The sequence below is a fragment of the Platalea leucorodia genome (assembly GCF_965183815.1).
Source record: "Platalea leucorodia genome assembly, chromosome: 13".
Lineage (NCBI taxonomy): Eukaryota > Metazoa > Chordata > Aves > Pelecaniformes > Threskiornithidae > Platalea > Platalea leucorodia.
In genome coordinates this window covers 1,742,517-1,761,684 of record NC_138835.1, presented here as the reverse complement: position 1 = coordinate 1,761,684, position 19,168 = coordinate 1,742,517, and the positions used below count along the sequence as shown (strand labels likewise).

Here is a 19,168-nt window from a genome sequence, read left to right as displayed (position 1 = left end):
CACCTTACAGAAGCCAAACCAAGTCCTAGCTAAGCTTTACGTTGGCAGACGCTGAATCAGGCCACCAGGAAAGACAAAAAAAAAAAAATAATCAATGGAGCTGATTCTCCAGCCCGATTTCCACCCCCTCCTTCTAAAACAGGGAAGGTGCTTCTGTGCCTGCAAAGCCCCGTGGCCGCCGCCGGCCGCCTGCTCTCTCCTCTCTGTAACGTTTGCGCCAGCTCTGAGACGCGACGCCCGGGATCGTGTGTTCCCAAACCCCCAGCACCCGCAAGCCTGCCCCGATGGCGCCTTCTGCCAGGGCTCTGCCGGTGCCACCGGGTCCGGCCGCGCAGCATCCCGCGGGGCGGCCCAGCACCGTCCCCTTTCGCCGCAGAAAGGCTGGGGGCGATCTCAAGGTCATGCAAGGTCAGGACGCCCCTAAGGGGGGCTGGCCCCAATCCTGCCACCCGAGCCTTGCTCAGTTTAGCAAGCCAAAACCCAGCTGAATAAATAAGCGCTTCCAGAGGTGCCGGGTACCTGCAGGACCCAGAGGGATGAAGTGACTTGTCATTTTTTTATTCCCAACGGCGCAGCATTAATTCATCACAAAATATACCACTAGATGGGGCTTTCTGGACAGCGATCTGCAGGGGAGAAGGCTTTTGCTTGGCCAAGCTGCTCCTTTCCTTTCCCAACCCCAAAAGCATCCCTTTCCAGGGAAGGGGCCCCAAAAGATGCTCTCGGCCAGCGAGGGCTCCCCGCAGAGCGCAGGACGGCGCCGCGCGACGGGGCCCGCTCTCTGCTCGAAGCCCCGTTTGCTCCCAGTTCGCAGCAGCGCGAGCCGCCGCCCTGACTTGGCAGCCCCAAAGCAGAGAGCCTTTCCCTGCGGGTGGCCCCGAGGCCGGCGCGGGGTCTCCGACAGCACTTGGGGAGCCCCGGGCTGGGGAGGGGGGATGGTTTTGGGGGCTGCTGCCTACGGGGGAGACGACGGGGAGAAGGTAGGGCAGGGCATCGCGCTTCCCAGCCTCAGCCCTCCGCCATCGCCCTCCTGCGCACCCTTGGGACCAGGACATCACAACACCAAAAGATTCATTTTCACCTCCCAACCTCCCGAAAATTGCTGCTTTCACTGTGTTCGTGCAGCTGGGTACCAGTTTGGCCCCGCTCCCTCCCAGTGCTCTTGGGCGAAGCGTGCCTCAGTTTCCCCAGCTCTCCCAAACTCTCCCCTGTTTGCCTCCACACCTGGGGCAACCTCACCAGCTCCAGCACAGGTGGAGATGGGAACAACACACGGAGGAGCCACGTTTGCATCCCGAGCCCTCTCGCATCCCCAAGACCAAGCCTGCCGAGCCCTCTCCTCCGTCCTCTCCCCAGCTTGCCCCTACAGCCCCCATCACCGGGCTGGTTTTACCCCCCAGCACCGGCAGCTAGTCCCGCGTGTGGGAAATTATCTCTGGGCTGCCAGATTGCTGGAGATGGAGTGTGACGAAGCCAAGTGTCGTAAAGCCCAGGCCCACACGTCCCGGTCACCGTGGCTAGAAACATGGCAGCTGCCTGCAGGCCTTTGCCTGCAAACCTCTGGGCGATGCTCGCAGCCCCCGGAGAGCAGCAGCTACGGAAGCCCCAGCGCTCGGAGCAGCAGAAACCCGGCCGGTTTGCAGCGGCGACACACCTTGCTAATTCTGGCACCGAACCCAGCCGTGGCCACTTTGGCGCAGGACGGCTGTCCGGTTTGGCCGGGCACCCCGGGGCTCCGGCACACAGCAAGGGCTGCTGGGCTCTACCCTGGTACAGGCTACAGAACCCCGGTTACGCAGTAATTAATCTGTGCGCTCCAAAAATCACTGAATACCTTTAAAGAGCCGTTGCTGCTTCTTTTCAAGAAGGCTGCAAGGCAGGCAAGACACCCGCTAGACATTTTAAAGCCAGTATCCATCATGTAGCTATTTATTACATATCATCTGCCCTATCTAAACCAGTCAAAAAAAATCTTAATCTCTGCTGCAAAATATTGCTAAGGAGGCGGAGGGGTTGGAGCTGGCCCGGATTGCCGAGCTGGCAGGCAGGCAGGCAGGCAGGCAGGCAGGCAGCAGGAGCCTCCGCTGCTGACTCGCCTATCGAAGCGATGCCTGCGAGCGCGGCGTGTTTCCGTGGGAGCCCCGCCACGAGCGGGGACGGGCTGCCATCTCACCCCCGCCGCCGCCGCCGTCCTCTCCTGTGACCCCCGGCGCCCGCCGCCCTGCGCTGCCCACCCCAGCTGGGGAGACGGAGCGGCCCCGGGCGTGATGCTGCTGGCGGGAGCCCATGTGATGCTGGGCTAGCGCCGCTCGCTCCTCGTCCCTCTCCCCGCTCGCTCGCAGGCTGTCATGGCGACTCCCAATAATGTTACTCCCACCAACTGCAGCTGGTGGCCCATCTCGGCGCTGGAGAACGACGCGGGGAAATCCACAGAAGGGGAAGAAAACCAGGACCCGACAGACCCCGCTCTCAAATCCCAGGACAGACTGGTTTTGTACCACTGGACCCAGTCCTTCAGCTCACAAAAGGTAAAAAAAAAAAAAAAAATATCGCTCGGCCAGGTTCCCGGGGAAGAATCGCCTCCAGTCCCCAGGGCAACCCCTTGCCTGGGGAGGAGGGATGCGCTGGCGGGGAGAGCCAGGGGCTCATCCCCAGGGCTGGCGAGGGCGGCAGCGTGCGGCCAGCAGCTCTTTTGTACCTGCGGCTCTGCGTTATAACAGCATCTGCCTGGGGAGGGGATGGGGCTGGGGGGGCTCAGCCAAATCCTGCTTTTGCTTTGGGATCGCGGCTTGTACCGGGAGCCGCCTCGGCTTTGTGCTCGCTCGCAGCCCGACCCCGGCGTGGCCAGGAGCGCGGACAAAGGCTGAGCCAGGCCCCGGGACCACCCTGCCGCCGGGAGAGGGGGAGGCAGCCCCCGAGCTGGCTCCTTCCCCAGCACGCAGCCCCCTGCCAGGCAGCGATTTGCCCCTGACATTGCAGCAGCACCCTGGAAATCCCATTCCCGGGGTGCCCCAGCGAGAAATCACATTTTCCAGGCATTAGTAAATGCTCATTTTGCAGCACAGCGGCTGCGTAGCAAACCCCACCTTCCCCTCCCGGCCCCAAACCCCGCATCGTTCCCACACTATATATGACATGGGGAATGGGCTGCTCGGGGCGGGGGGAACACGAAGCTCCCCTGGTGCCGGGGCCCCTCGAGCCCCGCAGCCCGGCGGGGAGGCCGAGGGCAGAGCCCTGTGCTCCTGCTTGCAGGCACAAAGGAGGGGGAGGACGCCCAATGCAGCAGGGTGGCTGCACATGGTCGGCTTCGCCGCCACCGGCGGCGGGGGACTAACGGGCTCCCGATTCGCACCGCCCAGGGATGCTCCTGCCCGGCTCCCCCGCCCGTTATTTTTTTTGTCTTGCCCGTTTGGCCGCCGGCAGGAGGGAGGCAGCGGTTAAGGCACTTCTTGTACGGGGTTTCTTGTACGGGGGGCTGGGGACGCTGGGGACAGGGCAGGGCACGCCTAGAGCCACAGGGCCACCTGGCACCGCTTCCAGCTTTGCTTTTGAGGCTGCTTGCAAGGAAAGATCGTTCGCTGGAAGGGGGATGAGCGCAGGCTGGTGTGATGGGCATCGCAGGACGGGCAGCGGCGGGGGCTGCACGGGAACCCACTGCGGAGTTTTGCTCGGAGCCGGCTGCGGGCGAAGCTTTTGCTGCTCTGGCCCGGGAGCTGCCCGCAACCACCCTGCACGGCGCTGGGGCTGTCTGCGGGAGGGATCCGGAGCCCCCGCCAGCACCCGGCCCTGCCCGCAGAGGCATTTTTGGAGTTTTACAGCCAGCGTTGGGTTTTTACACAAGATGCCTCACGGCAGCCGTGCCGGCGCTGCGGGGACCGGCCGGGGGGTCCGGGCACGTTTCATCACCCCTGGCTGGGACCCCGCCTCGGGGCGCTGGCAGGGGCTCCCCTCGCCCGCCGGGGTTACCCCGAGCCGAGCCCTCCTGCCCGCGCTGCCTCCTGCCCGCGCTGCCTCCTGCCCGCGCTGCCTCCTGCCAGGCCTTCGGCCTCGGATCTTGACAGCAAAAGGGGGAAGCGCGGGGAGCTCGGGGCCGGGTGCCCCTGGCTGGGGTTTATCCACCAGCTGGGAGGAAAAGGCCAAGAGCAAGTTGCAGTTGAGGGACCCAGGCTTTTCCTTGTTTGACTTTAAAAGAAAAAATTAATTTGCCATCCCTGTAAATAATTAATGACTAATTCCCCAGGAACTCTGAAGTACTCATAGAAATGCTTATATTTGTTAAGTTGTATTTTTAGCTGCTGCTAGTTGGAGGAAAACAAGCGCTTTTCCCTCATTCAGTGGTTCTGTAAATCGTGGCTGTCTCACATCCCCCGAGGGTTTTTTTTGGCCTGTTTGACACACTTGGTTCATAACGGTCAGGTTTTTATAACCCAGAAGCCTAAAATGCCATCCTTGAGTGCGTATTCAACACCATCTCGAGCCAAGCAGCAGCATCAGCCCTGAGGGCTGTCCGCGGGCGATGGGCATGGGGACGGTGCCCCGCATCCAGCCCCTCTCCTGCCCCTCCGCACCGCTGGGCTCGGCTTTCCCACCCACCGGCCGGGCGGGTGCCACCCCAGCGGTGCTGGCCCGGGGCCGGGCAGCGGGTTTGGCATCGGAGGTGCGAAGGCGGTGGGCAATGCCCGGGGCCGGTGGCAGGGTGAGGAGGAGGGATGCCGTGCAGGCTGCAGCGGCTGCTTGAAACCCTCCACGCAACGGAGCCGTCTCCCTGCTCTGGCCTGGTAAAGCCAGAGCCCACCCCCGAGAGCAGGGCATACCTGAGTTAGCATCCAGGCCTCCTTCAGCTGGGCAGTAGCACCCACTGGGTGCAAAGCATAGCATTGCTGCAGCCTCTGCTTCCTCCTCTTCCTCCTCCTCTTCCTCCTCAAGTATGTGCTGGGACCCACAGCAGTCACTGATTCTCCCCAGCTGGGGAGCTGCTGCCTCCCTCCGCCCGCTGCCGAGGGATGGGTTCTCAGCCCCCCAGCCCCTCCAGCCGCCTGTGGCATGGGCCACCGGTGACCAGAGGGAGGACGGTCCATGTTCCCGCGAAATTAGGATGGGTTTGGGTCTTCCCCATTTGCTGGGAAGGGAAATCCTCACTTGGCTGCCTGCATTTTGCAGCTGCCCCATGCCAAGAGCTGCGTGATGAGGCTGTGCCCTGGCACGTAGCTGTGCTTAAGCGGTAGGGGAGGGCCAGGACGGTGCGGTGGGGTGGCCGTGGGGCTCTCGGGGTGCTGGGAGGGCTCTCGGGGCGTGGGGCTGAGCCCTTTCTCCCCGGCGTCTTGCCCCAGGTGCGGCTGGTCATCGCGGAGAAGGGGCTGCCCTGCGAGGAGCGGGACGTCAGCATGCCCCTGATGGAGCACAAGGAGCCCTGGTTCATGCGGCTCAACCTGGGGGAGGAGGTGCCCGTCATCATCCACAGGGACAACATCATCAGCGATTACAACCAGATCATAGACTACATGGAGAAGAACTTCACGGGAGGTAAGGGGCGGGGGGGCTGTGTCTTGCGGGAAACTCGGGTCTAATCCAGACGCTGTTTGCCAAATGCACCCACTTTGTCCTTTAAAGTTACAGCTTTACCCCAGAAGAGCAGCAAAAAACCAGCCCTCCTCAAACTTTGACATTTTCCCATGAAAACGAAGGATTTCCAGCAGAAATCCCCAAATGTCCCTTGGAAGTGCTGCTGGGGGGCTCTGGGGGTTGCGTAGCTGGGTCCCCTCTTTTTCTGCCTTGGAGGCCACGCTCCCAAGCCGGACCGTCTGCCCCTGTCCCCGTGGTGCGTGGTGGCATCTCACAGAGCCACAGCTGGGGCACGGCCCGTGGAAATACTTCTGGGTTTGGCTGCCTTTGTGGTTTGGCCTCGGGTAACGGTGTAAAACCCCAGTAACTCCCCGTAAGGGGCCTGCTGAGGGAAGGTGGGTTTGGGCCGGGTGCTGCTGCCCTTCTCCCCTTCCTCGATGAGCCCAGTGCCACCGGCCATGGGCAGGGGACGCTGCCGACCCCTGTGCCGCTGTGGCTCAGAGAAAACTGCCTCTTTAAAGTCAAAGAAAGCCAGCGGTGCTGGGGACCACGGGAGGATGATGTGACACAAACCCAGAGGACGGGACAGCCGGGAGAGGGATGCTCATATTCCCCCCGGAGCAGGGCTGTGGGCAGCGGCTGGCCGAGCCCGGCGCACCGGGATGCTGAGATGGCGCTCGATGGCGGCTGTTTGCGTGGCCGCTGCGGCAAACAGCCTCTCCCCGGCATCTCGCGTCCCTTCGCCCTCGTTTCCCCAAACCTGCGGGCTGTCAGGCTGGGACGCTCCGCCGGGGAGGCTTCAAAGCTGAGCAGGGAGCTCAGGCTGTGCCATCACGACGTTCGCCCCAGCATCCATCCCCCTTGCAACAGAGACATCAAAAACATCTCAAAATAGCTCCCGAAGCAAGGGCGTCTTGCCAGCTCAGCTGCTGTCCTCTCCCGGCCCCGCCGCGGCGGTGCTGCTCGGCAGAGGCACGATGCTCGCTCGCCGGCGGGGACGGGATCGGTCAGGAGGGGCCCGTGCCAGCAGCGGCTCCTGAGGAACGGCAGCCGCTTTCTTGCCCGGCGGCAGCCCCAAGGCCAAGGGACAGTGGGGACCGTCGATCCATGGGGCCGCGGTCCCCGCACCGCTTCGCCCCGTCTCTGCGAAGGGCAGGTGGCCCAGCATATGTGACAACAGGCTGTCCCCAGCGGGAGGGGGGCACAGCGCTGCCCGCGCGCTGGGAAACTCCCGTCATCGAGATTTTTCCAGCCAGGTGCAATTTCTTACCTTTTTTGCTGAGAAATGGAGAGGGAAGCTCTGGGGCAGAGGGAGGAGGGCCCGGAGCATCGCTCCCTGCTGCGTGCTCTGCCCTGAGCCGTCACCCACCAGCGCCAGCTGGCAAAAGCGTTACCAGGATGCCACGGCGCTGGTCCGAGGGGGAATCGCCCACCTGGCCGAAACCTGCAGAGCTTGCAAATGTCTTGATAGGAAGGCGTATTCACTGCGGTTTATTTTCCCCTGGGCTGGGAGCATGGCCGCCTTCGGCTGCTTACACCCACCCTGAGGGTCAGCTGTCAGTACAGGGCGGTGTGCTGAGCAATGGTTTTCTTTCCCCAAAAAAGCAGTGAATAGTGCCCATAAGCCACCTTCGAGGGTGCTTCTCGCTACGGCACGGCCCAGCAGTGCCAAGAAGCCACTGATGGGTTGGCTGGTGGCAACGCCTCTCAGAGGCCGGGTGAGGGGCTCCTCCGAGGGCTGCAGCCCCCAGCCCACCCTTGCACCCATTGCTTGCTGGCTATATGCAGCAGCAGCCCATATGTGCAGGTCCGCCGTGGTGTGCAGAGGCAGCACGAGCGCTGTCCCACCGAAAAGCCTCCCTGGGACGTGCTGAAGGAGACGGGCCGGTGGCCAGCACGCCGCTATTTCATTGTGGTCGCTCCGTCTCACTGCCGGCCAGGGCAGTCGCTCTGGATGTGCTGGTTTCCAGCCTCGGCACCGGCCCATCGGGTGCTGGCCGGGAGCCCCGTGGAAGGAGCACGCAGGCTATAGGGTGGTTATTATTATTTCATTCAGCCAGTTGCTTTTTTGTGATGGAAAATCCCCCTTTGGAGAGCAGGGCAGGGCAGGCAGCGAGCAGCCCGCGGGCAGGGAGGAGCTACCAAAACCTCCCCTCGCTCAAGGGACAGTATCGCCGATGCCCGTCGGTCAGAACAACTTTACGGAGCCTGCCAGCAGAGACAACCCCAAATCGGAGCTGCTAGGAGCTTTGCAATATAGGAGCCGCCCGAATTTCCCTGGCTCCTGTCCAGCTGCGGGTGCCGGCCAGCGCGACGCTGCCCAGGGCAGGGCGAGCCGCGCGTCTCTGCCGGGCGGGCATCCTCAGGCTGTGCCCACAGCCCTCCTCCGGCCGCCGGCAGCGGGGCCGGGCAGAACTGTCAGCTCAGGCTCTTAGAGAAGGAGCCGCGTTGGCCATGTCTGCCAAAGTCCTTCTGCCGACGCGCCTTAACTCAGCCCAAGACGCCGGCGAGCAGTGGGCGCCGCGCTGCAGACGGCATGTGGGCAACCGGGTGTACCGAGTCCTGCGGGTAAATTTACTCACTACTTATTAACTGCTATCTGCAAATGCCATAAACATTTATGATCCCGTAAAAAAATAGACCTGATACTCTTGGGGGAGACAAGGGCAACCTTTCGCTCCTTGTGGTGTCGTCTGCCATGTATTTTGAGCTGAAAGTGTAATAAAAAGAGCAGGATACAAACTGCTGCCTGCAAAGGGTGAATAAAACCCACCGGGGTGAGGAGGAGCAGGGCCGGCCGGGGCGAGGGACGGCTCTGCAGCGGAGGCACCGGCTGAGCGCGGCGGGGAGACGTGCCGGGCTCCTCCTTCGGTCGTCAGCTCCCTGATTACCCATTTGGAATGGGATTTTCAAGGAAGCCCAAGAGAATTAGGTGCCTCATTGCCACTGGTGTAACGAGTGCGTAATTCAGGAGATCCCAAATCCCTGTGGTTTAGGTCTTTTCTGCAGAACAGGATGATTTTGTTCCCCTTCGGAGATGTGAAACCACAGTGTTCAAACTCGGGGGCTGCAGAGGCAAAGGGCTTGCTATGCTGAGCTCCTGGGGACGCGGGGGCTAACGACACACGGACGCATCCCTCTGGTCCTGCGGGTTTGCCCATCTCAGCAGGGGCTGGATGCGCTCCTGGCTGGGACGGGCAGCGGGGAGAGGGCAGAGCCAAGCGTGGGGCACGGTTTTGAGTTGATGCACTGCCACAGCCAGCCCTGCTCCGGGGTAGCTCAAGCCAGGACTGCACACCGGCGTCCCGCGCAGGCTAACGAGCCACCGACGAGCGTCCCGCTCACACCTTTCCCTTTGCCCTTGCAGAAAACGTCACCCAGCTGATCCCCGAGCCGGGCAGCCTGCTGCACTCGCGGGTGCTGCAGTACCGGGAGCTGCTGGACTCGCTCCCCATGGACGCCTACACGCACGGCTGCATCCTGCACCCCGAGCTCACCACCGACTCCATGATCCCAAAGTACGCGACCGCTGAGATCCGCAGTAAGTCGCCTCTCCAGCGGGGCTGCCCAGGGCCAGCGCCAGCGGGACGGCTCCCCCAGCCCTTCCTTTAGGCTCGGTTTGGCTCCGCAGCCCGGCCAGCCACCCTGCTCTTGCTCGTCTCCCCCTTCCAGCAACACGGGCAGGGACAGAGCTGGGAAATGGCAAAGCACAGCTCCTTTTGGAGCTACAGGCACCCTGTAGAGGCTTCCTAACCCTGGGCTTGTCCAGGCTCCCATGGGCCACGGTTCTCGCCCAGGTATTTCTAGGGCACGTGAATTTGCTCCCTCTCCCGCACGTCCCCTCTCCCTCCAATAGCTCTAAGGGCAAAGGTGGGAGAGTACAGCCAGACTGAGTTGCAGAGTGGATGAATCGGCATAAGACTCTGTACCTGACCTTCAAGCGCTCATGAAACATTGACGATGCTTAATATAACTCAACGGCAAGGATGGCTCCTGGACAGAGTCCCTCGCCAGAAAAGTGACCTTGTCAGGAGGGCACCGGCGTGCCCCACGTCCCTCCCCTCCTTTAGGCTCCGGACCCAAACTGTGCCCGTAGCAAACGCCGTTACCCCCAGTCCCTTCAGCTGTCTGGGTCATGGATGGTCCCTCCGAAATGGGATGCACTCGCACACAAAGAGCTGTTCTGAGGCATATCTCAGCGTCTGCCCTGCCTCTGCCGGCACCCCGCAGAGGTGGCTTTCCCTGTGTCACCAAGCGTCACCTCCACCCCCAGACCTTGGGCAGAGGCAGGGTGCAGAGCCTGTCCCCTCCCCAAAGGGCGCTGCTGTGATGGCTTCAGTCCCCGTCTGCCTCGCATCACCTCCCCGGCACTCTGCCAAGGTCCTTAAAAATATCTCCCCATTCAAACCTCCTCGCTGGTGGCATTTCTCCCAAGCCACTGCAACAGCGAGGCTGCGGGCAGGTCCGTGGGATGCCCCAGTGCCGGTGGTGCCCTTCCTCCCCAGCACGTCCCCTACGCCCAGGCGATGGCTCGGCTGCCCCCTTGCAGCGGGTGCCAAGGCAAATCCATGTAGCTGTGTCCCAAGGAGAGGGTGAACCGAGGGCCAGGCTCTCCCAAGGGGAACAGGGGACTGAAACCAGGGTGATATCCAGGCTTCCCTCCAAGTTACAGCCCTGGGAGAGCCGGCTGGGAGCCTTGGCGAGCACGACCTTCAAGGCTCGTGGTGGAAAATGGAGTTTCACCATTTTGTGGCAGCGTGCAGCCCGCTGCTGGCTGCCGCCCCGGCCAGCCCTGGCACCTCCCACCGCCGCACACCGGCAGAGCCAAGCCCTCGTTGGAGGGAACAAGGAGGGAGAGACAGATGGCCCTGGCAGGAAGAGATTAGCCCAGCTTCGGGTAATTTATGTCGTCCCGAAGGTGTTACTCTCTTCTTCCATTTACTCTGCTCCTTTCCCTCCGTTAGCTCCCTTGCACAAAGCCCTTCGCATCCTCCCCGTGCCCTGGGAGGGATGAAGGTGGGCGTCTCTCCCATGCTCGCGATGGGCTCCACGCTACCGAATGGCATCCCCGGACACCGAGCCGGGACGGGACAGCTTCGTTCAGGAGGGAGCATCCCCTCCTGCGCCGCTCTGCTCTGCACGCACACCCGCGTCGGGGCAGCCGGCTCGGACATCCCAAAGGATCGACCTGCTGGGGAGGGAGCTGTCGGATCCAGGTTATGGGGAAGCTCAGGGATGTTCTTAAAGCAGTGAGAGTCAGAGACCTGCTAGCAGCTCCAATACGAGTCCAGCAGAGGAAATGAAGAGCTGAACCCCGCCCCGAAACCCGCAGAGCTGGGGCTCGCCGTGGCCAGGGAGGGGGATCTGCCGTACCCCGCCGCCAGCGCTGCCCTGCCGTCGGGGGACGGGAGGGCTGAAGCAGCCACGTGCCCTCGGGAGGGTGCGCGATGCCCCAGCCGCCCGCCCGTATGGCAGCATGGCAGCATGGCAGCAGGAAGCCCATTTTAGCTCTCCGGGGTGTTTTTCTTGGAGCCACAACACTATTTCACATGCAGGACGAGGTGCTTTGCTACCAGTCATCCCTACCCCTGCCAAACACAGCCCCCCCACCCCTTCTCTGTCTCCCCCCAGGACATTTAGCTAACGCCAGCACGGAGCTGATGAAGCTGGACCACGAAGAGGAGCCGCAGCTATCGGAGCCCTACCTCTCCAAGCAGAAGAAGCTCATGGTAAGTGAGTCAAAGCCACGCACACCTCTTTGGCGGTGGGAGGACACGACCCACGGACGCTCCATGGGCACCTGATGCCCTTACGTCCCTGCACGGTTGCAAGGATGCGTGTCCATCCAACCATCCATCCTAATCCCAATCTCCACCCAGGCCAAGATCCTGGAGCATGACAACGTGAACTACCTGAAGAAGATCCTTGGTGAACTGGGGATGGTGCTAGACCAGATCGAGGCTGAGCTGGAGAAGAGGAAACTGGAGTACCAAGGTAGGCACTGGGATGCGTTTCTGGGGTGTTTTTCCGAGGTGCAACACCAGGATTGGCTGATGGCTTTGCATCTGTTGAGCATCCCCCATGGGGTGACCACCAATGGGGCCGGGGCTGCTGCTGGGTTCTCCTGGTTTTGGGTGCACCAGTGTCATCGCAGCCGTGGTCTTACTAACCTCCGGCAAACCCCCCCTGCTCTGGGGAGCCCCCGCACCCCTTGCCACAGGGGCAGCGGGACCCCTGTCCTCACAGCTGCTTTGTGGGAGCTCCAAAGTCAGTGCAGGGTGATGGCAGGTCCCCTCCGCCCCAGCGAGGGGCCACAGCGACTGATGGCCTGGCTGGCTCAGGAAGGAGCAGGATGGCCCCGGGCTCTTGCACCGCGAGGGGCGCAGACTGCTGAAAGCGCCGGGCTGGGGACGTGTCCTGCAGGCAAGCCCCCGCTGGCAGGGAAACCCGGCGGGAATTTGAGGGGCCCTGGAGGGGTGGGAGCCTTTACAGGGCCTGCGTCAAACGCCAGCGGGTGGGAAAGAGTGACACCAGCCATCCCCGACATCAAATACATGCTGCTGGGTGCCTGCCGAGAGCCACCCCGGCGCCCTGGCAGACAGGGATGCACGGGCACAGCTGGGCATCGCTTGTCCTGCCATCACCCCAGGATGACGCCGTCATCCTTTCATCCCCGCTGCCAGCGCCGCGGTGCCAGGTCCGGAGCAGAGCCCGGACGCAGTGGATCAGGGGACGGCCCCACAGCTGCCCCTGCCCTCGGGGCTGGCCTCGGCCGCGGGGAGCCATGCGTCACGCTCGGGGCCGCACCGAAGGGCCCTCGGAGGTGCCAAGGTCGGGCTCTGCAAGGCGTCGGGTTGGGGATTTGCTGAGAGCCCTGATGCGTTCAGAGCAGCACCCTGCGTTGCCCTAATTGCCTCCAACGAACACCCTCATTAACTGCTCTGAGAGCTGGGATAGCTCATCAGAATTCAACCTAATGAGGTGCCCTCGGCGGACGCCCTGGGTGCCTGGAGCAGAGGGGCGGCTGCTGCTGCCTTCGGTCCTTGCGTGCTGCTCCTGCCCTCTGCTCCGGGCCCCCAAACCCCCCCGCCGTGCCCACGGCCAGGTCAGGATCTCGGCAGCCAGCGGGCACAAGCGCCAGCCCTTTGGCAACTTCCCAGGAGCCGCAGTGCAGCAGCTCTCCTCCCACGCAGCCCAGGCTGCCGGCCCGGCGCGCAGCGACGCAGGCAGGGCAGGGCAGGCAGGAGGGCTGGGAGATGCTGCAGGAGCACAGGGTGACCCCCTGCCACAGGCACCCTGCTCGGCTGGGACAGGCTGACCCGAGCTGGGGCCGCTGGGGATGCAGAGGGGACGAGTTGCCCTTGCCCGTGCTTCTGCCCTGGGGCACCCCACGGCCAGGTCCAGACCTCAGCAGCGGGTGCGAGCCCAGAGCCAGGGGGTCAGGGCCAGATGACGGCTCTGTCCCGAAGTCGCCATCCTCACGTGCGCTCGCTCCTTCGCCCACAGCAGTGCCCGGGAGCGAGGCAGCACCTCAGCCCCGCTTCCCTTACCTCCGAGCCGGAGCATCCCCAGGGTCCCCAGAGCACCCAGGAGGCTCCGGCTGCAGCACCCCCACAATTCATTAGTCACTGAAAACATTTATTAACTAATTAGGCACAGGCAATCTGTCCACTTGGGCTGTGCCTCTGGCAGGATTAGGCAGGCTGCCAAGCGGCTACAAATGAGGGCTGCTAATTACCAGTAATTCCCCTGGCCTGGCCCTGCAGGCAGCCCAGCAGCACCAGTGCTTGCGCCGGGTGCAAGAAAGGTGCCGCTCGCTCCCTCCCAGATACAACAGCCACAGGACAGTGCAAGAGCCCTAAAATTAAGGATCTGGTGCAAAGCCGGGGGCTCAGGCTGGATGGGGCCGGGTTTTGTGCCCCTTCTGCTGCTCTTCCCTACCTGCACCTCCCTTCATCTGCCCCAGCTCCATCCCAGCCCTGCTCCTTAGCACTGAAAGGGCAGTGGGGGAGTGTTCGACGCTATCCTGGCCTGAGCCCGCTTCTTCCAGCCCAACAACAGCTTGGTTTATTCCTGGCCGTCTCTGGTGAAGTTATTTCCAGGGTCGGCCCTTATCAGGGGCCGTCAATGCTTTGGTGCCTCTCCTGACGCCCAGCATTCGCACCGAGCTCTGCCTTCCCCCAAACCCGGCTCTCGGCAGGGATGTGCTGCCAGTGTCGGTGTCCCAGAGCTGGGTCCCTGCTGCAGGAGAGGGGACAGAGGCAGAACCTCCCCGCCAGCACCCAGGGAGAGCAGCCAGGCCGGACCAGCAAATGGTTTTGATTCCTGAGGATTTCTTAGATCCCTAAAATAGGACACGTTAACATGACACTCCTGAAACAGCTCCCGGTACGGCCAAGGACAAATGCTGCTGCTCTCCCCAAGCACTAAGACAGCAAAAGGGGTCACTGCACCGCGCCTTCCTTCACGGGGGCCAAGGGCCCTTTTCCAGGGACCTCCTGGGTACGGGAGGACGCCGTCTGCTGCCGCTCTTGACTTGGGAGAGAGGCAACAGAGCCGTTTTGCAGACAGCGATTTGTATCTTCACGGGCTATAAACGATCACCTTGTATTCCCAGCCTTGTGGCCCCTCCATCACGTAGCCTGGTAAACGGGGTCTGGACTCTTGGGATATCGGGGAGCGGAGAAAAAACACCCCGGGTCTAATGCAAATGCCCCTGCCTTCATGGATCTTTTGAGCAAGCCTTTAGGTGCCCGCCAGGGTTTCTTCTCATCCTACCTGCTCTGTCGCTTCTCTCTTCAGGGCAGAAGTGCGAACTTTGGCTCTGTGGCTGCGTCTTTACTTTGGCCGATGTCTTGTTAGGAGCTACCCTGCACCGCCTCAAGTTTCTGGGACTCTCTAAGAAATACTGGGAGGACGGCAGCAGACCTAACCTACAGTCCTTCTTCGACAGGATACAGAAACGCTTCGCCTTCAGGAAAGTTTTGGGAGATATACATACCACGCTCCTCTCCGCCGTGGTACCCAATGCCTTCAGGCTGGTCAAGCGGAAACCTCCCTCCTTCTTCGGAGCCTCCTTCCTGATGGGATCTCTGGGGGGAATGGGATATTTTGCTTATTGGTACTTAAAGAAAAAATACATCTAGTGCTGGCTGCTTGGTGTTTAGTTTGGTGTCTCTGTGCTGTGTGAAATTATGATGAAGCCTCAGTAACTGTAATGACATTTGAAGCAAGGTAATGAATAATTATATTGTTTAATGTAACATTCCATAGTCTAGAAGTAGAAACGTATACTGCAAGGAAATAAGACAACAACAACAACAAAATTTGCGTCAACTTGTAAATGCCTTTTTTTAGGTTTAAGTATTCAACTCCAGCGAGAGGCTCAGGGGTTCACGGGCTCGGCCGTGTCCGTTGTCCGGTCCGTGTCCGGGAAGCGACGCCCCCGCCGGCTCCAGCGGGAGAGACGGGAACCCCGGGAAGTTTCCCGACGCCCAAGTTCAATAACGGGACTCGGATACTCGGTCCTGTACGTTTGTGTTTCCAAATCGTTCACCGGCCACATTTCACACATGCGGGTAGCGAGGACTTTCTCCTTCGAGAAGGCGTTGTGCTGTCGTGCTCGCTCGGAGGCTTTCCCGGGAGCAGGGAGCAGTAGCTGGTCACAGTCAAGGCGGATTTGCGTTCTTCACGTATCCATTCCTTAACTTATTTTCATTAAAAGGAATATTTTTTATTGAGCTGCTCTTAGAATGTATCCACTTTCTACGTCTGGTTTTGGTGGGCTTTTTTTTAAAGAATTTAATGTCTGTCTTTAACTGCCGCACTTTTTTCCTGAGATAAATCATTTTGACTTCCATCCTGAATTTTGGCACATGAAGGAGATTATCGTTTTAAGCCTTTTGGCTCTGTCTCTTGAGTTTTCTTTCACGGATTTGCAAAGCATCTTTCACCGACTGAGCACATCTGGACTCTGAAATCAAAGTACGACCATTTTCAGGACTTTTCAGCACTCTCCTGAAGGCACTTAGGCTTTCCTTTCCATCGGGGGCTCTTTTCTGTCATTTCCTCGCCGTGTGTTTTCTTAGAGACACTTTGCACAGAATCACATTGATGACTTTCTTGTGCCTTTTGCATGTTGGAAAGAATAACGGGCCTCACTGCTACTCATGCTTTGAAAACTGAGATCCTCAATAAACCATATGGGAGGAGTAACAGCTTCACATTTCTAAATGCGTTCACCATCCTTCTCGTCTTATTTCAAAGCATTTCAATGCCCACGGGCAGAGGGATGGGCAGGTGGTTTGTGCTTTTTCTCATGTGCTGCACTGGTATAAAACTCGCGTGGAAGCTCCATGTATTCCTCTCCCAAGGCGCGCATTTCTGTAAGCGTTCGGCCTGCTAGGACCTCCTCCGGCTGCTTTTCCAAGCGCTCCGGTGATCCGGTCATGCTGCATCTCCAGGCTCAGGAACGGGTGCCAAGTGTGGCTGAAGCAACACGAATTGCATTTGCCTCCAACTCAAAAATTAGCTTTATGTATGTGAAAGCAGCAGGATTTCCCAGGAGCTTTGGTTCTTGATACAACCTGGCAGCCACAGAATTGTGACTATTTAGCAGGAATTACAAGGGCCGAGCACACAGAGATTAGACAACGCCCAAATTTCTGTTGTGCTTGTCACAATAAATTGCGTAGGCTGGCCTGACATACTTCTGGAATACCTGAGCTGTGTAGCTGCAGAGGTGCCGCGTTATCCCCGTTCCCCCCAGTGATTAGGGCCACGCTGAAAACCGGGCTGTGAGAAGCCAAACCCACCGCCTGCCCCCACGGAGCTGCGGCCGAGGCCGCCGAGGGAAGCGTTACGGACACACGCTCCCCCAAATTTCCTTCGTGCTATCAATGACTTTGGAAAAAATAGTTATTTTGCTTCTTTTTAACAGGGAGACGAGAGGGTCGGTCCCCCGAGGTCACCCCTTTTGCTGAATCTGAACGATGTAGGAACACGCATGGCGACCCACGGTTCATCTGGGCCATTAGCTGATACCAAACTCCCCCAAAGAATTTATAAAGGTGCACGGACACGAAACCCCTACCAGGATTTCACCCTTTTACCTTTGTCCGTTGTCCTACGCACACGTTCCCTGGTGATCTCCAAAAGCTGATGAAAGGCACACGCCAGGCGTAGAAAGGAATATTAACGGGGGTACAAGGCCAGGGAACCCCGAGAGAACAAGAGCGAATACTCGCTCCGTTCCCGGGATTTCAGACAGCACGAGGGAGAGGGAAGCTGCTTAGCAAGGCTGCTGCCGGTTACTTTGCTCCTCTTTCTTTTTTTTTTAAACCAAAGAATAAATTTAAAATCACGGAGCAGATCAGAACTGTAAACGCTGGAGAAAAGAGGCGTTTGGTTTGGTTTGGAGCACGCTGTTGTAACGCAGCTACCATCAGGAAGGCAGGCGGAGCCAGCAGCTGGAAGGAGGCGCGGGTCCGCGCGGACCAACGCGCGGGAGCTCCGTCCCGTCGCTTCGGGGGCTGCCGGCAGGCCGCGGACGCTGCGGCGATGAGTTTTGTACAGGTTCTCAGCTAGGATTATCCACTAGCAAGCCTTCGTTTTGAACTAAAGTGAAAAAAAAAAAAAACTAAAGTGAAAAAAAAAAAGCAAAAATCAGTGCGAAAGCAAAAAAAAGCAAAAATCAGTGCAAAAGCAAAAAAAACGCAAAAATCAGTGCAAAAGCAAAAAAAAAGCAAAAATCAGTGCAAAAGCAAAAATCAGTGAAGACAGTGCCACTCCCTGTCGCTGAGCCTTGTTTCCCTGCTGCGGTAATGAAAAAATACCGGGACTCTGCTCCGGGGAAAAGCAATCTGCGAGAGCGATAAAAGACAATTACTGTGACGGGCAGGGGCTGGATTGATGTTCAAGGCCACGCTGACACGAAGCGGGAGATGAATGTCGCCACCCTGCTCAATCCAGATTAGCCAGTTCCTATAAGCAGCCCTGTGGTGATTACAGGCTGTCATCACAACAAGTTGCTTTCGCTCCAGCTGATCTGAGCCTAATTGGACTTTTTCTGCTCCAGTTCCTTTGAAAAGGGGAGAGCACCGCATTACGCAGCCATAAGCCGGGCACTGGCCCGATGTTCGCTGCCCAAGGCGCTTTCTGCACACAGAAATATGAAAACGATAGCGTAAATCTGTTTTCTCACTCCAGGACTCCAGGCTTTGCTCTCAGCAAGGTGTGGGGTAGCAGCAGCACCCAAGGGGCAAGGCGGGAAGGTGAGGCACCTCGGGGATGCTATTCGGAGCAAATGTCTGCTCTGGGACACCTTACAATTTGCTGCTGAGCTGTAGCAAACTGCTCTCGCTGAAGCACTGGCTTGGCTGCGCTAGACAGCAGAGGGGATGGCTTCTGCTGTATCTTGCACCAAATGCTGCTGTGTACCCGATCCCACCCCAGCTAGGGTCCTCCTTAGGCTTTCCCCTATATGGACTTATTTACCCAAGCGCATTTTTAGTCTTCAAAACCTCTGGGTTTTAGAGCAAAACATGCTTTTAAGCACCCGAGGGCCTGTATCTGTGCTGAACTGCTGAACTTGTGATTATCAGAGGGGAGAAAATGAGGGGCTACTTGTTGAGTCCAAGCCCTTCCCAGCACCTCCGAGATGGAGCTTGAGGAGACGCAGCGAGCTGGGGGTACCCGCACGCAAGGAGCGGTCGCTCCCTCCTCCCTCCCTGTTTAACAGGCTCCCAATGGCCAGATTTGTAGAACGGCAGCTTCTGAAATCTTTTTACTCCTACAGGTTTTGCTCAAAAGACTGAATTATGAGAATCGAAACTGTACGTGTCAGTCTTGCAGCTGGCTGGCAGCCTTCTCCTTTGCTTGTCGAGGGATGGAGCAGACCTCTCCATGCAGAATAAAGGATTTCAAACCCAAGCTTGCCCGAGGACAGGGAACATGCCACAGAGCTTGGCTGCCACAGGTTGCCAAAGAAATTGAGACCAAGGGCTGCCTAGGATGGTGACCATCTCGTGGCCCTCTCAGAAATTAATTGCCGAGTCTTGCTCTGTTTCTGAACGAAAAAACCACCCTTACCACCCAACTGCAATTTCAGCGTCCCGGCTAAGGAGGAAAGGGGGATGGTGTAAGAGCTGCTCCTTCAAGCAAGGGGAAACTCTCTTTCTGCTGTGAAAATAAAGGAAGGACTTTCCCACCTGAGAAGAGCAAACAGAAAACATTAACGCTTGTGAAAATATTTAACATCAGGTTACACTTGGTGGCGTTCCCTGCCGTCACCAAGATCAAAGCCAAGCACCCGGCCTGGATCCACAACGCAGGCAAGGACAGCGACCAAACCTCTCTGGTTCCTGAGAGATAGAGGGGATTAAAATAACATGGGATAACATGAGAAGAGTATTTTGAGATGGCCAGGGATAATACAAAATACGGTAATATGGGATTAAAAACTAAATAACTGAAGAACCAGGATATAATGTACAACCTAAGAGCTAAGTGCACACCTGCATAGCGGAGGGTAAGGGGGCAATTCCACATCTGCTCACGCCGTCAGCGAAGCTGCCGTTACTACGCAAGTCTGTAGAAAAGCTCCTTC

General features: G+C 59.2%; 1 protein-coding gene across 3 annotated transcripts; it reads left to right on the top strand.

The window, feature by feature from the left end:
• Window positions 1-2,348: 2,348 nt before the first annotated feature.
• Window positions 2,349-14,708, top strand: GDAP1L1 (ganglioside induced differentiation associated protein 1 like 1; the record flags this gene model as incomplete). 3 transcript variants are annotated; one of them, XM_082326381.1, is made up of 6 exons in its annotated part: window positions 2,349-2,528; window positions 5,331-5,523; window positions 8,930-9,103; window positions 11,194-11,291; window positions 11,442-11,556; window positions 14,365-14,708. In XM_082326381.1, the coding sequence occupies 6 exons, from the start codon at window positions 2,349-2,351 to the stop codon at window positions 14,706-14,708; spliced, it is 1,104 nt and encodes a 367-aa protein (XP_082182507.1). The 3 variants fall into 3 exon arrangements, with proteins under 3 accessions (XP_082182507.1, XP_082182508.1, XP_082182509.1); XM_082326382.1 differs by lacking the exon at window positions 8,930-9,103; XM_082326383.1 differs by lacking the exons at window positions 11,194-11,291; window positions 11,442-11,556.
• Window positions 14,709-19,168: the final 4,460 nt, after the last annotated feature.